Source organism: Dicentrarchus labrax, unplaced genomic scaffold, assembly GCF_905237075.1.
Source record: "Dicentrarchus labrax unplaced genomic scaffold, dlabrax2021, whole genome shotgun sequence".
NCBI lineage: Eukaryota > Metazoa > Chordata > Actinopteri > Moronidae > Dicentrarchus > Dicentrarchus labrax.
In genome coordinates, this window is record NW_026136724.1 from 14,251,442 (window position 1) to 14,270,971 (window position 19,530).

Consider the following 19,530-nt stretch of genomic DNA (forward strand, 5'->3'; position numbering starts at 1 on the left):
GGGCCCCTTCTGTTAGCGTCGCACCAAATTTCTTATCCCCATATCCCCACCACTGTCCTCCTCCTGACCCCAGTCACACACTGGTGTTCCCAGCATCCAATCTACACTGTTCCCAGTACCTGTGGGGGTGGAGGGAGGGGAGAGTGCAGTAGTCACGGTGATTTAACACCTCCACCGACCCCTAACACCTAAGCCCCCACGCATGCCCTGTGTGTGTGTGTGCTGTGCGTTCACCACCCCACCCCCCCCAAAAAAAAACAAAAAGAGGGCTTGACGGATTGTAGAGGAGGAACCAGTTTTATAACATTTGATGCTGTTCTCTTGGCTGTTTTCTAAACTAGGTGTCAATTCACAACAGGCTTCAGACGTACCAGCTCAGCAGCAGCACGGCTCGGAGTCCCGAGAGCGTGGCCCTTCTTAACCACCGGGGGGAGCTGCTTTTCCAGCAGGGGCCCCAGGGGCTAACCCAGGGGCCGGCGCCTCCACCTCAGCACCCGCAGCTGCAGTCAGCGGCAAGCACCCCTGCCCACCACCTCCACCTCCAGCAGCACCACCAGCCCGCTGTCAGCATGGCTGATCTGCGGCCCGAGACACTCATCCAGTGTCAGCAGATCGTCAAGGTCATCATGCTCGACAACAGCGGCCACGGACGCATGGAGGCCTTCCTCAGTCAAACGCCCACACACCACCACTACCAGCATCACCACCACAGCCGCCACCAGCTCAGTCAGTCGGCCATGTCCACCCCGGTCCGCTCGCCGGACGGCTCCCATGGCAACGATGGCCACCAGCCCCCGCTGCCTCCTCCACCTCCGCCTTACAACCACCCGCATCAGTATATACCACCCGACCCCCGCCTCAGTCTACACCGGACCCCAAGTGGCTCTCGGAGCATGGTGTAAATAAATCAATTAGTATTCTTTCCCCGAAACACACACTTCCACACAAACCCTACCCCCTCCTCTACCTATTTAAAAGTACATAATGTACATATATACATACAGATGAAAGAGCTATAATGAAAAAATAAAATCTCACTTATATGCATATATTTAAGGAAAAAAAATAAACGAAAAGAAAAATCAAGGTTTTAAAAAGAGATACGGAGAAATAAAGTGCATATATAAAGTTTTACTTGATTCCACATGTATTTTGAAATATTATGTAGTTTTAACAAATTTCTATAACTTTTTGTCAGTTTTAATTCTTGCTAGAGAAAACAGATGTTCAGTTTCTGGATGGATCCCTTGTAGTTCCAGTATTCACCAACAACAACAACAACAGAAATATGTGAATCCCTCAAACTTTTTTGGGGGGATTGTGATGGACGGTCACACTCCAAGGACCTCCTGCTTCTGTTTCGCTTTTCTCATCCCCAAACCTCATGCCTACTGTGCTGTATGTGCGCGTGCGTGCATAGTTGACACTTAACTGAAAACATGTGCCAAAATACATACGCTTCCACTAAAAACACTGACTTCTTTGCACTTGACTAAAATGCTAGGGCTAGAAGAAAAGAGAGAAAAAAAAACCCTCCCTCCTTTTTGTTTTGAGAAAATAGTCCTTTCACGCTTCTCCCTCAAGGAGCAGAACAAAAAAAAGAGTAACAAAACTGATATTACACAAAAAACCTATCTCCTAGTTTGCGCTGTTGCTGATTTATTTATGTGATGGAGAGCCTTCTCTCTTCTTCTCTGCTCCCCTGGATTAAAAAAAAAAAAAAAAAACAACATCCTCCGATAAGCTGTGTTTGTTACGCGCTCCTCTGTTGTGTTGTGGCTCTCTATCATCCGAAAACACTCTCGCTCAATTGTCACTCTCCATAGATCATTCTACAGCGAACGATGACAGGAAACAAAAAGGCAACCAATCACATGGATTGCTGCCATACCAAAAAGTCAGCCCGGGATGGTCCTGTTGATTGTTTGTCTTCATATTTAATATTGTTAGCGCTTCCCGGGACTTCTCGCCACATTTATCTGCTGATGGAGGAAAAGTTTTTCATATTTTGGAAATTGTTTAAGGCTGAAACTGCTTTTGGACTTTTCTAAAAAAAAAAACGATTCAGCATTCACATGTAATATTATGTGCAACACGCTGTGCTGTCATCTGTTTATGAAATGCTTCTTCACATTTCCAGGAAATCGCCATAAATTTCCATGAGGATGCTTCTGCTACAAACTGTTAAATGTCAAGATCTATGTTTATTTTAATTTGCGTAAAGCATATTCCACCTTTGTGTGTGTGTCCCCCCCCCGTTGGTGGATGAATGCAGGACCGAGTCCACCCGCTAACACACATCCAGACACCGTCTCTTTGTGTCGGTACAACTCCCAGGTTTGGTTTTCAGCTCTTCGTGACTGTTTTTCTCTCCCCTTCTAACCTTTCGGTCTGACATTTTCAAAAAAGGCAAAAACTACAGAGGCACACACACAGCTTATATTGCAAATGCTGGCATTAATGGTATTGTTTGTGCTGTTGGCAAGCCTGCTTTAAATAAGAATGGGACAAAAAGAATGCATTATCTGATCTCTTTCCCTTTCAGCCCCAGCCCAGAATGTAAATACCACATTCAAGCAATGTCGGAAAGGACAAGCAAACTACCTTTAGCCTCTTCAAAATGCTATTGCCCTGTCACGCGTCCTTCATTCTGAAATAGGTCAGCCTGAATGCGTCTATCTTTTAAACATAAGCCCCAGCAGGTACTGTGAAATGGATGTTCGGTTAACTCTGCTCCCATCTGACCCCCATCTGTCTGATTTGTTGATTTATAATCGCAGAGCCACTGCAGGGAGGTCTCTATCTCATCTTTCTGTCCTTTTCCGCTCCCCGACTTTACCCAGTGGAAAGACAGAGGTTGCAGAAAGAAAGCAGTCTGTTGTTCTGGCAGAGGTGATAAATGTGTGTGTGTGTGTGTGTGTGTGCGTGTGTGTGACCTAACAGTAGCATCATAACTTTCCCGTAAACAAAACCTCTCTTTTGTTATTATTTTATAACACAATGAGAGGAATTAGTGCTTTAGAAAACGAACGAAGAGCAATTATGGCAATTTCAATATTTTTTACTGGTTATAAACAAACTTTTGAAGGCGATACATTTTAGCATATAGCATAAGCTCTGCATTTGCATTGATGGATGATGACTGTATGATTGCTAATTTATTTAAAATCAAAACATTCAGATATAAAGCGATTCTTTTCTCATGCATGGCATCAGTTTGGAGGCCTATTGAACTCTGATTCCCAAAAGTATTTTTTGTGCATGACTGAATTTGCTGTGAGCACACAAGTGGGAGATGAAGATGAAAGTTTTTTTTTGTTGTTATGCTGCACAAGAGAGTTTGGTGGAATTGAAAAAAAAAAAAAAAAAAACATTTATAACAGCAAACACCCCTTCAAACAGAAAATTGATTTACAGTGGTAAATTTGAGGCCAAACAGTGGCCATTTTTGCTTCCCTGTCTTTAACTACCCTTTGTTTATGGTTGCACAGTTCTTTGCTACTTGACAATGTGTTAAAGCATTTTGGGAGATAGACATGCTGTGTGTGCAATAAACACGAATATGAGGCTGAGACTGAGTTTATATTTGAAAGGAAATAAATGTAGCATTTTTGGGAGTGCAGCATATGATACAGAAGCGCAGTAGTGGCTAACTTTCCTAAAGAAACTGAAAAAAAAGGGCTCTGCCATACCAGTGCACTGCTTCATGAATGACATGTGGATCTTTTGTCTGGCTCTTCAACACTGTGTTTGCTCATACTAGTTTAAAAAAGACAATATTTACAAAAAGTGGACATATTTAGGTTAAGACAGGCGGAAACTGAGTGTAACAGATATGAATCATCACCTCCCTCAGTTGGCTTTGAATCCCTCTCTACCTGTCTTTGCAGTATATCAACATGCTATTAAAGATGATTTAAATCTATTCACCACAGTGGTTTGATTTGGTTCCTTGGATTTAATAGTTTGATTCTTCAAAATTCCTCAAACGCCACCATCAGTCTGGAATTCCTGGGGAGTTTTGTTCATTTTGAAATGTCATGTTACACACTGCACACACATTTTACCATGCATTACACCACAAAGCTAATATTTTAATTTGATAGCAGGAAGTTTAATCAGTATTTACAGTATATACTACAAACCAAATAATTAATGTTCTAAAAAAGTACAGCCAACATATTGAAAAATAGTACATTTTCATTAACAAAGGATTGCATGATTACTTTTATGTGAAAGGGGAATTATCACACCACAGCTCTATGAACTGTTTTAGTGTCTTTCAGCTCATTGTTTTGGTTTTCTGGAACACAGCTTTAATGTTTTGGTAAATCCTTATCTGCTCTTGTCAGACCAACATAAGCATTAATTAACTGTGTTTGCTGGGTGTGTTAATAGCCAACTTTAAAAAGGATATGTCTGTTTTGTTCACCGCTGGTTTCTGTTTCCCTCAAGTGGCCAAAAAAGTGTGGCTTGCAGGTTCAAGGGATAATTCCCCTCACAACTTTGGCTTTACTCCTGTAGCTTTCCCCATGGTGATAAATGATCATATTCAATATTTCATCACTTAGCTCTGTGGAGAGCTTTATGTAGGTCGATGTTGCAAAGAGTGCTGCTCCGAACACATCGCCAACTGTGAATAGTGATCGAAGCGCTACAGCGGAGTCAGACCACAAGCTTCAGGGTTTATCCCAACAAGACTACCTTTTACCAAACGCTTAATGCATCACATCATTTTCCTCACCATCTCAGTTGTGTAATGGACCACTTTTCAGTAATGATAATACATTTTCTGGTCTTTTTCAATAAGTACTCTTCAGTGAAATACTCTCGTATCAACTTTAGGGGCGTAATAAGTAATTAGCAATGAAAAAGCTACCAAGCACAACACTATTAGATGCTGCAATATGCCGACAGGAAAGGAGTTACCGGGAGCAGTTTATTTTGTTTTTAATGACATGAAAAAGTGGAGTAAATACGAGGCAAATCATTCATACTCATTTCATTTGATGTAGTCCCCAAACTGACAAAACAGAGCCTTTTTATGGCACTCTGTCGTAATCCACAGTAGGAAACAACCCTTTAAAAAAAATACACACAACACAACATACTTAATATAGTGGCAGAATTATATTTACAGTTTTCTAAGATTTTAATCAAACAATCTGCCATGAATGGCTAATATTTAAGATTATACAACATCATTTAAAACTTATCTCAAAGCTGTGTTATTTGAGTAATTGTCTATGATGTACAACTTCATCACATTAATAGATACAAATGTTTTCTTTTTGTTTTGATTTTTGTCGACCTGGATCAACAAAGGCAGCAAATATAACTGTAGGGCCTACAGGTTCTTTAAGCTACCACTTATATTACCACAAATAATTTTTGATGCATCACAGTTTTTTAATGCTTCTGTACAACAACATTTGTGGGCTTATAATCAAAGACGCTGATTTTGTTGAGTAGCAGAGAAAATTACAACATTAAATGGTATATTTGTGGTATATGTACACAGGTTCAATGCTGAGCTATAGCATTCAGTTTGCTATCAGAGCTCACACTTTTACTGCAAAAGGAAATCTTCTATCCTCTAAATTTCAAAAGTGCCCCCTCATCTTCTTCCTTTATTCACCTGATGTAACAGCACAATTTAAGATGGAGGAAAACATAATCGTAAAGTACTGTACAAGACTCCATCTGCCCACTTGTCAAATTTCGATGTTGACTACAGTTAAGTCCTGGCAGACGGAGGAAAATGGCAGATATCTCGACCTGAACAATCCTGGCTAGACAGGAGCTTCGCCCACGCTCCCTGTGTGTGTAAATTCTTCATGCCCCGATGGCTTTTCATCCTCCAGGGCAGTTGTCATCTTCCGCCAACGCTGTTCAAGTAAAAAAGAGCTACATCAGTGCCAGATTAAATGCCTAAGAGTGATTCTTTAAGGTGAATCCAGATGTGGAAGCTGGACCAAAATGTACATGCAAATAACATAAAAATTTGCTTTGTATCTCTCAACTATTGCCTGTGGCCTAGTATTTATTTTGTGCAGCCTACTTTCCGTTTTCCCCTCCTTGCACCAGTTCCGCATAACAGTATCTTTTCTCTTTGACTGCAGGGAATTAAAATACATTAAAAAACATGCAGAAAACAGAGAGGCTTGTAAGAGGTTTGTACCTGTTTGATGCTGCCTTTGCTGGTGCAGAACATGTAGATGACATAGCCTGGGATCAGTAACATGGAAGACAAGGCCATGAACCAGCCAATCACTTGGCCCCAAAGCGGGTACACATACTTCCCCAAGGTCAGAGGGGTCATCTCGATGGCACTGAAGGTAAACACCCCCTACAATATACATTTATGTTATTATGTTATAGTCAATTTAATCTCAAATGAGATCAGCGAGCACTAAAAAAAAGCTTAAAAAGCTTTAAGCTAAATGCTAACAATGCTCACAATACCAGTGCTAACATGCTGATGTTTAGGTGAGCATGTTCATATTTACCATGTTCACCATCTCAGTTTCGTGTGTTAGCGTGCTTACAGCTAACATTTGGTAAGGACTGAAACACAAAAGTCAGGGTTTTTGCTCTGAAACCATGCTGAATAATTTAAAACCTGATGTTGGGAGGATACATTTGTAAACTAACTTTTATGGCAATTCATCCTACAGTCATTTAGACATTTCAGTCTAGTGGTGGACCAAAAAAAAACTGTTAAAACCGGGCTAAATTCACTTTTCAACCAAATTTAGCCCGGTTTTAACCTATTCATTTAGATGTTTTTTGACCTACCCACAAATCATCAAATCAGTGCTTACTGGGAATAAGCTGGTAGAACACCATTCATTTGTATTCGTTCATTCACTTATATAGCTTCCTTTAACAGTACACTTCCTTTATCTCTATGTAGTGAAGATAAAGACTTTGCCATGATTTCCCCCGAGGGCCTGAAGTACAAATCACCACAGAGGGGAACCAGCTGAGCAATGTCATCAATTCTCTACCTATCGGCACTTGCTGTAGCTTGATGGGTCCATAGATCTCCGCGAGGGAGAAGGAAGCACATGTTAGAGTTCGACTTAGAAAAAAAATTGCATATCAAGGGGGTTAAATCGATAATCCCTCCCCGCCTACCAGGCAGATCAACGGAGTGAAGAACTTCCAACAGAGCTTCCACCAGCCACATGGCCTATACCCGATCATTTCCTCAATGTTCTTGTAAAACCTCTCAGCTCCTGTGGCATAAAGAGAGGAGGACAAAGAAGAAACATGTGTGCGTTAGTATGGAGATAATGACTACAAGAACAAAGCCTTATGGGGTGAATGACAGGGGAAGCTGATTGGACAGAGGGTCTTATAACAGAAAGTGAAACAGATAAATCCAATTTCCTGTTGGACAGCCACAGCGTATATAGGAAATACATGGTCGTCAGGCAAGTTGGCACAATAAAGTCCTTTCTATCCAGAACTAATTTCAGCTATGATTTTACTCTACTGTGTTTAGTTTAAGCGTAGACAACATAAAATAGGTATCCTACCATAAAACCAGGATATGGAAACGGTTTCAAAGAAGACGAGGAAGAGCAGGCACATCCCACTGGCGGAGTAGTAATCAAACAACTTGAACACGTACAGACCACCCTGGGAGATTTCAACACACACACACAGACACACATATCTGCTTTAGAGGCTGAATATTAACATCGCTCTCTTTATTAAATAAAATATGCATGATGAATGTACACCGCAGGTTGTTGTGAGATCATTTTTCCATTATGTTTAATGCAGGAGGGGGCTCTATTCCCTAGTGTTGACAACCAACTTCTTTGAATACTTATTATAAGTCATACACGCTCACATCCTGCAGTACAATGTAAAAACCGATCTTCTGAATGTTTGTTATATTAGAGAATCCACATGTGCACAACTCCAGTGAACCTGTGTGATGTTGGAGAAGCCGATAATGAAGGAGATGAAGCAGACAATGAGGATGAAGATCTTCTTTCTCTTCCTCAGCAGCAGGGGATATTCATCCATCAGAGCTGTGATGAAGCCTTCCACTGTGCAGAACTAATACATGTACATTATTAAGAGACATGGGGCAGAATGTACTGGAGTTTGTTATTAAAAGAGCACTCCACTAATAAATAATGAATAGTTCAGCAACAGGTAAAGTGTGTGTTGTTTGTACCTGACTGTCCAGGCCCAGCATCATGAGCATGGAGAAGAAGAGGATGGCCCACAGAGAGGACATGGGTAGCTGAGTGACAGCCTGAGGATAAGCTAAAAACGCCAGACCTGGACCTAAATGTCACACAAAAGAGACATCATTTTGTGGCAGTACTGATTTCCCCAAGTCTCTACTCAAGGAAAAGGAGCCTGAGAATCGGTTCCCAACTGCATAATAAAAATTGCCAAATTACACCAGACTGCCCTGGTACAGGCACTAATGGAGCAAAATTCCCTCTGTGTTTAGTGACAATTCTCAAACACTTCATGGCAACAAGAGAGACAGCAAATAAATCTCATGGGGGTCCTCAGAAGTTCAATGCAGCGACGGACTGAAAGCAGGTCAATTTGTCTGAGAAAGCTTGTTCAGTGTAAAATCACAACCTGTCTCGAGTTTTAAGAACATTTCTCTAATCACGATAAATATATGCCTTTAAAATGTTAGAACATGAGTTATCTTACCATCGAGACAGAGAAAGACAAAAAAAACATCACCCATAGTGTGGGTGGTGGAAAGTAACTAAGTAGATTTACACGAGTATTGTACTTAAGCAGTTATGAAAGAGTCTCAATGTAATGATGACCTACATAAACAAAGAGAACCATCAGCTACAAGATAGACTATGAGGTTATTCCTACTGCCTGCCACTGGGTCGGATTCAAATCAATGAAATTAGGTGGTAGAAACACTACCATGATTGTCCACAGGGGCCGCCAGAGACATCAAAAAATGAAAGTTCCTTGCAGGGGCCTTGAGTACACATTTGAGGTACTTTACTTGAGTATTCTCATGCCACTTTATACTTCTGCTCCACTACTATTCAAAGAGAAATATTTAACTTTTCACTCCAATACAATTATTTGACAGCTTTAGTTCCTGGTTACTGCTGTTGGTGCTGACATTTTACAAACAATACATAGATTAATCAATTGAGGTAGAGCAGTGGTTTCCCACCCTTTTCCTTAACGGACCCCTTTTCTATCATTGAGTAAACTGGCGAGCCCTGACTAAATGACATATTTTATGGAGTCTTATGTAAAACAAGTGATTTGGTTGAATTTTGAGCAGATTATTTCCTATGAGTATTGATGAGTAAGTTTCACTAATATTTTTTTAAAACTTTTTATGCAATTTTTAACAATCATGCATACTTAATAGGCTTTTTTTTTGTTGACAGATTCAGTTTTCTTCTCATTGTTCTATTAGCTCTTTGGTTGTTTGAACTTTCCTTTATCAAATAGTGAAGGTACTTTTGATACTTTTAATACATTTTCCTGATGATAATACTTAGGTAAGGTTAGACTATTACTTGTAATGCAGTCTTTTACAGAGTGGCATTAGTACTTTGACATAAGTAAAAGATCTAAGTACTTCCTCCTCCACTGTATAGTAGAACAAGATAATTATTTTCAGACTCGTGCCTTGGAGGATACACACAGCACTAAACAAGTCTATACAGTACTATACCTGATGCTGCTAATTCCTGGACAGGTCTCTTAGTGATATGGGACATAAAGCCTACAATGGAAAAGATGACAAAGCCAGCAAACATGCTGGTGCAGGAGTTGATGCAGCACACTATGATGGAGTCCCTGAAGAGAAAGGAACAAAATTAAGAAGATGAAAAAAGAAAAAAAAAAAAAAATATATATATATATATATATATATATAAAGGATGCACAAAGCTTGTTACTCCGTGTTCTTACTTGTACACATCATTGTTGAAATTGTTGTAGCTTCCCAGCGCGATGAGCGAGCCCAGGCCCAGTCCGTAAGAAAAGAAGATTTGAGTCGCCGCATCCAGCCACACCTGTAAGACAACAGATACAAGTACGGGCATGTATTTGTGTCTCTTTGTCTATGACCATGTGTGATTTGATGTGTGTGCAAACCTGTCTACCTCAGACCGGATGAGCTTATTGAAGTCTGGAGTGATATAGAAGCGGATCCCATCAATGGCTCCAGGCAGAGTGACCCCACGAAAGAACAGGATGAACAGCATGAAGTAGGGATACGTGGCTGAGAAATACACCACCTAGGAGACATACAGAGAGAACAAGTTAATCACAATTGCAAACAACTCAAAGCCATTCCTCTTAAATAAGTAAAACTTATAAAGAGATGCAAAAACCCTTGCTGACACAGATCACAGAGTGAATAATGTCTCAACTGCTAGAATATATCCATGGCTTCACTTTGCCAGAAGATCTTGCTAGAGGACGTGGCCAGTAGTTCTGTAGCATAATCATTATGCTTAATTGGTAATGTCCGTCAAGGCCAGGTTCTTGGGGGAATTCATTTTTCTCACACACATTATAATCCAATTATCCCTGCCAGTGAATGTGTAAATGTGTTTCTGCTCACATACATCGCTTCGACTTGCTGTAATTTAAAAAATCCAGGCAGTAGGCAGAGTGAGTTATTTTTTTCTTCTCTTTTACTCATTTTCTCTTAGTAGCTTCCTCATCCAGCAGTTTGGGATTAAATAAAAACTTTTGATATTTCATATTTCAGAGTGAAATGCTGAGAGAGTGACAGGGTTTGAACAGCAGAATGGCAGCAGATATAATCAGGGTTAATATCTGAGAAGAATAAATACATTCTAAGACCCCTGCTCCATCAAATTTATTTTATGTATGAGGGCTCAGAATCAATACATATAGACAATTTACAAGCTCTCCAATCAGGATTGCATATTGGGCAGCTTTAAGAAAATGAATAAATCATAGATAAAATTAGAACAGACACTCTTCGTATGAAGTTCAAAGAGCCAGACATTTCAATTTGATTTGCAGATAAATACAAATAAGCAATAGAAAGGGGAAGAGCTTAAACAGTCATTATTAGACTAACAAGCAAAAAGGAAATTAGGAAAACTGCATGTTCATTAATGATGTCCTATCCAGATTTGAAAGATCTGTAACTACTAAAACATAATATACAGTTTATATTATAATATCTAACTGGGTAAGCTGAAATGCCAGCACCACTTAATTTGAAACTCTCTTCAAACTCTAGAATCAATTTTGAATGTGAATTTATGGATCAATGGATGAAATCCTTGTTTTCCTATTTTGGGGACAGATCAATAGCCTGTGCAATGATGAATAACATCCAACTGAGCTGTGAACTACGAGCTATGACTCTATGCCAGTGTGCTTTGTGATTAATAAACACACAGACAATCAGAAACACTGAAAAGGAGAAGGGGGCTGAAATGATCCAATTACCAATTTCACATATCTCGTCAAGCCTGAGATTACTTTTTCTGGCCCAAGGAGAGACCTAAATGAAAAACAAACCCACTACAGAAGTTCAGTTCTAGTGTCAATTTTTTGGAGCCCCCCTTTGGACTATTATATTAATGGACCAATAAACCTACTGATTCCTGATCATCTAACTTTAATCCTAAAAAAGACTAGAGTCTGCTAGCACCTCTGGGATGTGCATGGACACTGCAGTGCTTTGAGCTAAATGCTAACATGCTAACAAATACAATTACAACTATAAGATCAGTGTTCTAGCATGCTAACATTTGTTAATAATCATCACTAAACGCAACATACAGCTGAGGCTGATGGGAATGTCATTAGTTGTGTTTAGGTTTTGCTCATAAAAGTATAACACAAGTTAAAAATTTTAACTAATGATAGTACTAGAGGGAAGGGTTAAAGATCCCCTGCAGACATGTATTAAGACGTATTTTTAAAAAAATGGAACAATAATCTATTTCAGTCTGGTCTCCTGAATCCATTTTTCTCTTTAATCAGCTCCACCGATCAGGAATGGACAACAACAACATCAGTTCTGCCTCCTGAGCAGCTCTATGCCTTGTCATGTTTGTATGATTACAACGTGAAATATGCAAAAGGAAGAGAAAGAAGCTCAGATAGATCAGAAGTAGTCTGCGGCCAGAGACAGTACTGGAAGTTTAAAGAGAAACTCAAGCACAGAGTCTGACCTTCCCCGTCCACTCCACTCCTTTCCAGATTGAGAAATAGACAAGGACCCAGGCCAGTGCCAGAGTGCCCACTAAGGGCCAGCGAAGCTCCCCTGGCTCCTCCAGACCGCTAGACAGCTGGTGCATGTTACGCCTTCAGGAAAACACACACACACACACACACACACACACACACACACTGAATTCAGACACAGATAAGCACAAATAGCTTCCAGAAATAGCTTCAACACTTATTTACACATTCTTGTACAGAGCATCTTGCACACACATTCACACGCTGTATGGCAGGAACGTATCTCGCTGACTTACTCCCAGAACTCGGTGACAGCACTGGTCAGGTTGGTGGTGTCTGTCAGGCTGTAGTTGCAAAAACATTTCTCTGTGTTCCAGGGGTTATCACAGCTTTGCCAAGGCAGCTCCTTCACACAAAAAAACATATGCATAAAAAAATATATATGGCTCCAAAAATATGATGACATATTTCTCAGTTTTGCATTCTATATTTTGGCACCAAAGGCTGTTGTGGGATTTATCGGATGTAGCATTTTAATAAACACATAAACCAACAGGATTTATACAAGAAAAACACATTTCTGCTTTTCTTCCCAGGAAAACATTAACTTCTATCATGTGTATCCTTCACTCTCCACGTTTTAATGAGCCAGTCATGTTTTTTTCGGCCTTCAGATTAAAAGCATAACAATGAACAATGTATTGTTTGATCCCTGCTTCTCAATCCTCCATTTTTCCCACCACAAGAGCCTCAAGCACAATGCCTGCAAAGTCTTTAAATTTCTTCCACCAGGCTTCTTTGAGCCGGGCAGTCATGCAGAGACATACAAACAGAATGAGAAAAGCCAAAACAGAGAAAGAATGACATTGTAGAGGGGGTAAACAAGACCCTGAGTATCATTTCTCAATATACATGAAGTGATGAAGGCATGGCTGGCAGTAAACAGGTACAAATACCTTTCTGATGTGACACTGAACCTGCAATTACTGATTTTTTTAAGCCACTTGGGGGCAGCACAAACAAGCTGTAATCACAGTAGGTAGGTAGTAGGCCTTAATATACATCCAACAGACATAGAGAAATGTTAGTATTTATTTGGAGGCAAATGAAATATTTGGCTATGCTATGCTTTTCTATGCTGATCAGAGCTGTGAGAGTGAACCTAAACAGTAAAAATGCCAGAAAACCGAAACAATGAGCTTAAAGACACCATGTGATCTGTAGAGTTGGGGTGGAATTACAGAGTTTGGTGATAATTCTATGTGGGTTTGTCACTACAGACTACAACTTTCACATTACACATAATCATTTGCCTCTTTGCTAATATAGAAATACTGCTTAGTGCAGCTTTAATTTTACTGCTTCATTTTTTGATGAACTTCTATATCTCTTTTAAACAGATCTGGCTCAGTCAGTGGTGAAATAAAAAGGGCACCAGTGCAGCAAGTCGCATTTATGGTAAAACAGATACATACTCTGATAAGATTATTATGTTTTGTCCACTGGTATGTCACCCTAGGGGGGACTTTATCATGTTTTATCAACCATAGGGGCATCCAAGAGGGCACTTTTGCTGTGCGGGGCGGTTGCTCTAACGATTTGCAATTAATTTATTAGTAGACTAATAGATTAATTTGCAGAACATGGTAAAATATTCAGATTGCTTGTTTGTCCATGAGTCCAAAACCCAAAGATATTTAATTAACATTTTCATCATATATGACAAAAATTCCACGTTTAAGAGGCTTGAACCTGTACGTTTTTGACATTTTTCTTTGAGACAATTAATCAATTATCAAAATTGTTGGCAGTCATTTTCTGTCAATTAACTAATCAGTTCTTAAAGTTTTAGTTTAGGTTTGCCCCCCGAAGGATTGATTATGTAACATACCGAACCAAAGGAGTTGAATAAGTAGTAGAGTGCCCAGGCAATGATGATAATATAGTAGATGTTGAGCCAGAAGGACAGGACCACTGCAGCTAAACCAACACCTGAGGAAGGAAGAGACATTCATCATTTTACTGTACAATATTTTATAGGTGAGCTATCATGCAAGGTAAACATGTAATGCAATATGTAAGGGCTAAATAACACCAGAGCAGATGGTAGGCAGAGAAGAAAAGGTTTGTTACTCAGCATGTAAGTAATAATCTTCATCATCCTCATCATTGTTATTTTTCCATTTCTTGTTGTTTACTTGCCCTTGGCTTTGAGTATCAGTTGGCAGGGCGGCACACTCACTATCACTGTTGCCGTCTGTGCTGGCAGGAGATAAAATGTGCTTCACTCGAGCTCTTTGAGCTTGGAGGCAGTGGCATAATTGCCACCAACAAGCACTGGCTGGAGAAGATTCTTAAATGGGGAAAGTTGTCAACAAAACTATTATCCTTCTTTTTTTTTAAACTTTTGTTTTTATGCACCTCTTTGGTAGTTTAATATCCTTGCCATTTGCATTTGAATGTTTATTTTACGTAAGCAACAAGTGTCATGGTATAGAAATCATCCTGAATCTGTGCTAATAAATCAAATGTTTCCTTTTGTGCATCCACTAAGGGGAACCGTGTCAGGAGCTCAAATGTGTACATTTAAATGAGGCAACAACAGGTAGTTCAGTACATCCATTTCTTCATATTTATATCTACATCTTACCTTTCATCATGGGCAAGAGCTTCCACACCCCCAACCCTCCCACTGAGGTGAACTGTCCCAGGGACGTCTCCAGAAGGAAGAGAGGTATCCCAGCAAACACCAGGGTCAGAAAGTACGGGATCAGAAAGGCCCCTAAAGAGATCACCACAAAGTACATAAAGCAAATTTGTTTGGTATGATAATGTTGATACTAATTTGAACGACTTTATGTCTGTCTCTAATTATATAAATTCAAAAATGGCTGAAGTACAATCAGAAAGTTTTAGCAGCAATACTATCATAAACATATCAGAGTAATACCCATTTCAACACACTGATATGATTTAGATTGACAGCTCATAATACAATGTAGTGACTGTATGAAACCTTAATATTTAATATTTATTTTTATTCATTTCAGACTGAAAAAGAAATGGAATATTGCTGTACTATTATGGTAAGAATGACATATCCATTTTCTCCAATTTGTTCAACCACAGCTCCCGCCTGAAGATCTATTTTGTTATTAGCATTTTATGAAAAATGCTAGAAGACAGTCCTGTTAAAAATATGATACAATCTGCATGCAGGGGACACACATCTTCCAGAGAATATACACTTGCCCAGAGCGAAAGTTTGCAACTGATTAAAAAAAGTTTCCATAAATGTTAATGTGTTGCTCAGGACCTTTTCCCAATAAAATGTATTCTGAAAGGGCAACGTCAGTCAAAGACCCTATGAAAGTGCACTGGAGGGACAATTTGGGGTTTGTGAGACTAGGAAAAAGTTAGCTTTAAAGTCAAGGCAGCAACAGGAGATTGATAGGTTCATCAGAGAGTGAAGGCAACTGTAGATAATGAGAGGGAAGTGCATTAATGAGTAAAAAAAAAACAGTCAAAAATGAACTAGGTAGTTAGAGGCTTACTTAGAAAAGCTGTATACACACAAAAATAGGGACAGGTTTACCTCTACATACACCCCCCACTGGGGTACTAGACCACCCAATGGATGTTGAACACCCACTTTGAAAAAGGTGGAAATGGTAGTTAGGCAATTGTAAAGGGTGTGCTTTGAAGTAAGAGTTTTAGATAGATGGGGACTTTATTCCAACAGTGTTAGAGAAGCCAGTTAAAGTTCATAAAGGAGCAGATCCAGTTGTTGAGGATGACAGTATAGATACTCAAACTGTGGTGTCTGAGGGCTCCTTATAACCAGTTTAACAGAGGAGTGCAAAAGCAAGGCTGGAGATGATGCTGAGTCTACCGATATAGCAGCAGGCCTACATAGTACAGTGTCAACAATCTCATCAGGGAGGAAGTGGAAGACAATACAGGCAGCATTTAGACATAGGGATGTTGTAGGGCAGGTACAGCTGGGGATGGGGAGTTTGGACTACAGCTGGCATGGGGCAAAGAAGCAGCGGTTGGCAAGAGGAAGCTGGTTTTAGAGTTGATTCAGAAGCAAGAAGAGACCGCTAGAAGTGTGTGTTTGTTGCTTGCTAAGATGAGGTAGCTGAGGGTGATGATTTGATGGCAATTACCTCCACCATTCTTGCCACACAGATAAGGGAACCTCCAGACATTTCCTAGGCCAATGGCGTATCCCACACATGACAGCAGGAAATCAAACTTTCCCTTCCAGCTCCCCCTGTCGGGTGGCTCTTCTTTTTTCTTTTCATCTGCAGGGGGCGCCACAGGATCCAGTTCCTCAAAGGGAACCGCTTGTTTGACCTCCGTCGGGGAGTTTAAATCCACTGTACTCTTCCCAGTCTTCCCCATGGTGGGACCACTACAGACCAGTGGGGTCAGGAAGTCACTTGGTCTTCACAGCCTGTAATGGTGACGAATTAAACTCTCTGGTCCTGTCCGGCCAAGGCTCTCGCGTCGAATTTGGTTCTCGACAGATTCAGACAATGCGCAGACACTCAATGTGCAGAAAATCTGTAGACAGAGGGAGAATACATTTTGCAGTGTTACAACAATTATATATGGGCAATACTGGAAGCTTTTTGGTGTGTTTCAGGGGAATGATACTTAAATTACAATCTACTGATGTTGAGGCATTTTTTATGGTGTTTACAGCCCTTTTATTAACTTGGGCAACTATATAGCTCCCAAAACTATGACTACTGCATAAATCAGTGAGAAAATAATACAGTGAGGAAGTTGAGAGTTCCTGCACAGACAAATATGAATCAGAAAGAAGGAAGAATGATAGTGGACCACATTTTCTGGTGTAAAGGTGAAAATATAGTACTAGAGGGGTCAGGACTCAGGCTGACCTTTTGTCTGTTGAGACAGTAGACTAGCTGGCTCGCTGGATTTGTTCCCAATCCAAGAGCCCATGGAAGGGTATGAGAGTATTGGTCTTGAAAAAGTAAAGTAAGTTACTCTGTGTGTGTGTGTGTGTGTGTGTGTGTGTGTGTGTGTGTGTGTGTGTGTGTGTCTGCAACGTAGCTACTTAGCATAACGATAACTGTTAATTGTAGCCGTTTAGAGCTAGATGATAACTGTTTCCACCGATGCTTTTGAAATTTATAAATGTTGTGTCTGGGTGTTGTGTAAAGATATTTTCCAAATTATTTCTTAGTTAAATTATGACTTTCATACATCTCTAGTACAAACTTTAGCAGAAGCATATCCTAGAAAGTCATAATATCTGGGTGGCTTAAGAAGGTGATACAACTAGGATCTCAATTCCTTGCTCTATATGTATGTATATGTTGCAATGATGGTTAAAAAAACAATCTGAACTTGAGTGTAAGTACAAAAGTGATATTTTTCCAACCAGTATTGGGTGTAGCGCTGCAAATAAAACATATTGTCATTATTGATTAATCCGATTTTTTTCCCTCAGATTATTCAAAGCCCAAATTTTCTTCTTTTGTTCAACTAAAAGTGAAACTAAAAGATATTCAGTTTACAATTACATAAAACAGAGGAAAACAGCAAATACTTTCTATTAACTGAATGATTTATTGAGTAATTGGGGGTAATTGCTTCTCCAGAAATTCTCTTTAGAATCCTATTTTTGGTGAGCAGGTTCTGTGCCTCTCCCACAGGCGGAAGAAGCTCTATTATATTAAATCAGGGAGGCATAACTACACACAAGACAGGTTTTTATTTGATTATGGAAGCCAACAAAAATAGCACAGAACAAGCACCATTGGTCTGATATGAGCAGGCAGGTGGCGCAGTCCAGGTCATTCTTGAGAAGACTGCACCGTACATCTTAATCACTACTGACACACCCTCTACCTCACCTTTCTTTCCAGTCCACCACAGTCGAGTTCATGGTGAGTCATCACAATACCAAAAGATGGGAAAAGGAAGAGAGGAAAAACCTAGATGAAAATATCACAAAGGTTCAACTATGTGCTTTCCACATATCGCTGCTCACTCTGGAGAATATAAATATATGAGCGCGCTTCTAGCAAAGTGAATTCTTATTCATTTATATCTTAATTATTAAGCCATTAATTGCCTGTGGAATAATCTCTCATCTCATGTCCGGATGGCATCACATGATCGCAATGTTAATTGGGAGGAAGTTGTTCATGATTAGCAAATATTGATTGACCCAGAAATTGTCCAAATCCCTTGATTTCATCGCTTAAGATTATTTGCTGATATAAGAACAGAGATGTTCTCTGATCAGCCCTGATATTTTTCGAGGAAATTTCATTGCTCATTTTCACACACAGAGGAGCTTTGAAACAGAAGGATCACACTGAGCTTTCTCATTGTATTACTCTTTTGCATACTTAATCATTAACCATGTTACACTGATTTAAAAAGCCTGCCGTACTTCATTATCTGTCTGATTGACTGTGCTCACTGTCTTTTTCTTCAGTATTCTTAGTATTCAAATGTATATTCATGTTCAATTGCAATTTCTCATGTTGAAACGTCTTTGCATTATTTAATAGATGCATCATTTATGACTACTACCCTTTGATGATGCTGATGAAAAAATTATTGGCAAAGTGTACTGTCTACGCAATGGACACAGATGATTCTTATTCAAAATACAAAAAAGGACAAAGTAATGGAAAAAGTCAGAGTGACAGTTTTAAACAGTGACTGTTATGTTTAGTATAATCAATACTGATCAAACAAATTCTCCCTTGCTGTAAAATGACTTGTGTAAAAAGCAATCAACTTCAATTGTGCATAATACTGTGAAATGATCAAAAATGTACTATCAAATTGTTGTCTAGGTGAGTACCGGTATCGGCTTCAAAAGCATACCCATAATACCAAACACATCAGAGATTCCCTTTGAGGGTGTCATCCATTTAGATTCAAAGTAAATCATGCTGTTTATGACACAGACTTTGGATGCCAGTTTTTATTTTGCCTTTCTATAGCAGCAAAGTTTTGTCTCGCTCAACAGTTAAAGCAGAATTTAACAAAGAGTTTCAACCCGTTAATGAAGTCATACTGATTAACAGATTTATTTCTAATGTCTGTGACAGACAGGGGAAAATGAGGGTAATCCTACCTGAGAGATTTTCCAAGTCCTTCGTCAGGTCATCAGCTTCAGTTCTCCACACGGGCACCACAAAAGTCCTGAAACTTCAACTTAACATCCAGAGGGAAAATGATCATCTTTGAGTCAACTGTGAAAAGCTTCAAGCCGGCTCTCCAGGCCCAAGGGAAGCCACAATGTATCTGCTGCCTGAAAAGCTG

The 19,530-nt window shown here is 39.7% G+C and overlaps 2 protein-coding genes across 5 annotated transcripts in view; one reads left to right on the forward strand and one right to left on the reverse strand.

Moving 5' to 3' along the window:
• iqsec3a (IQ motif and Sec7 domain ArfGEF 3a) overlaps positions 1 to 3,925 on the forward strand; it is a 105,740-nt gene extending 101,815 nt beyond the window's left edge. For 3 of the 4 annotated variants that reach the window (XM_051391944.1, XM_051391946.1, XM_051391947.1), the window contains one exon: positions 342 to 3,925. In XM_051391944.1, the coding sequence (XP_051247904.1) occupies positions 342 to 902 (561 nt within the window). In that variant the 3' untranslated portion in view covers positions 903 to 3,925. The remainder of the gene's footprint in view (positions 1 to 341) is intronic. The other variant, XM_051391945.1, reaches the window with a different exon arrangement.
• Positions 3,926 to 4,925: 1,000 nt separating this feature from the next.
• slc6a1l (solute carrier family 6 member 1, like) lies at positions 4,926 to 19,530 on the reverse strand. The gene is made up of 15 exons (XM_051391964.1): positions 19,343 to 19,530; positions 16,380 to 16,779; positions 14,861 to 14,992; positions 14,102 to 14,202; positions 12,507 to 12,616; positions 12,198 to 12,330; positions 10,137 to 10,271; positions 9,943 to 10,046; positions 9,704 to 9,828; positions 8,198 to 8,310; positions 7,945 to 8,076; positions 7,545 to 7,647; positions 7,141 to 7,241; positions 6,182 to 6,349; positions 4,926 to 5,888 (listed from the first exon to the last, which is right to left on the reverse strand). Exons 2-15 carry the CDS (start codon positions 16,615 to 16,617, stop codon positions 5,793 to 5,795), a joined length of 1,791 nt encoding a protein of 596 aa, XP_051247924.1. The 5' UTR covers positions 16,618 to 16,779; positions 19,343 to 19,530; the 3' UTR covers positions 4,926 to 5,792.

What these genes read in the sequence shown, in the direction of transcription:
- slc6a1l (XM_051391964.1), bottom strand. Translation starts at nt 16,617, where the DNA reads ATGGGGAAGACTGGGAAGAGTACAGTGGATTTAAACTCCCCGACGGAG. An exon ending in TTCAACAATGATGTGTACAA is followed by an intron (nt 9,829 to 9,942) that starts GTAAGAACACGG and finishes CTTTCTCTTCAG; the next exon opens with GGACTCCATCATAGTGTGCT. An exon ending in GCAAAGGCAGCATCAAACAG is followed by an intron (nt 5,889 to 6,181) that starts GTACAAACCTCT and finishes TTACTTGAACAG; the next exon opens with CGTTGGCGGAAGATGACAAC.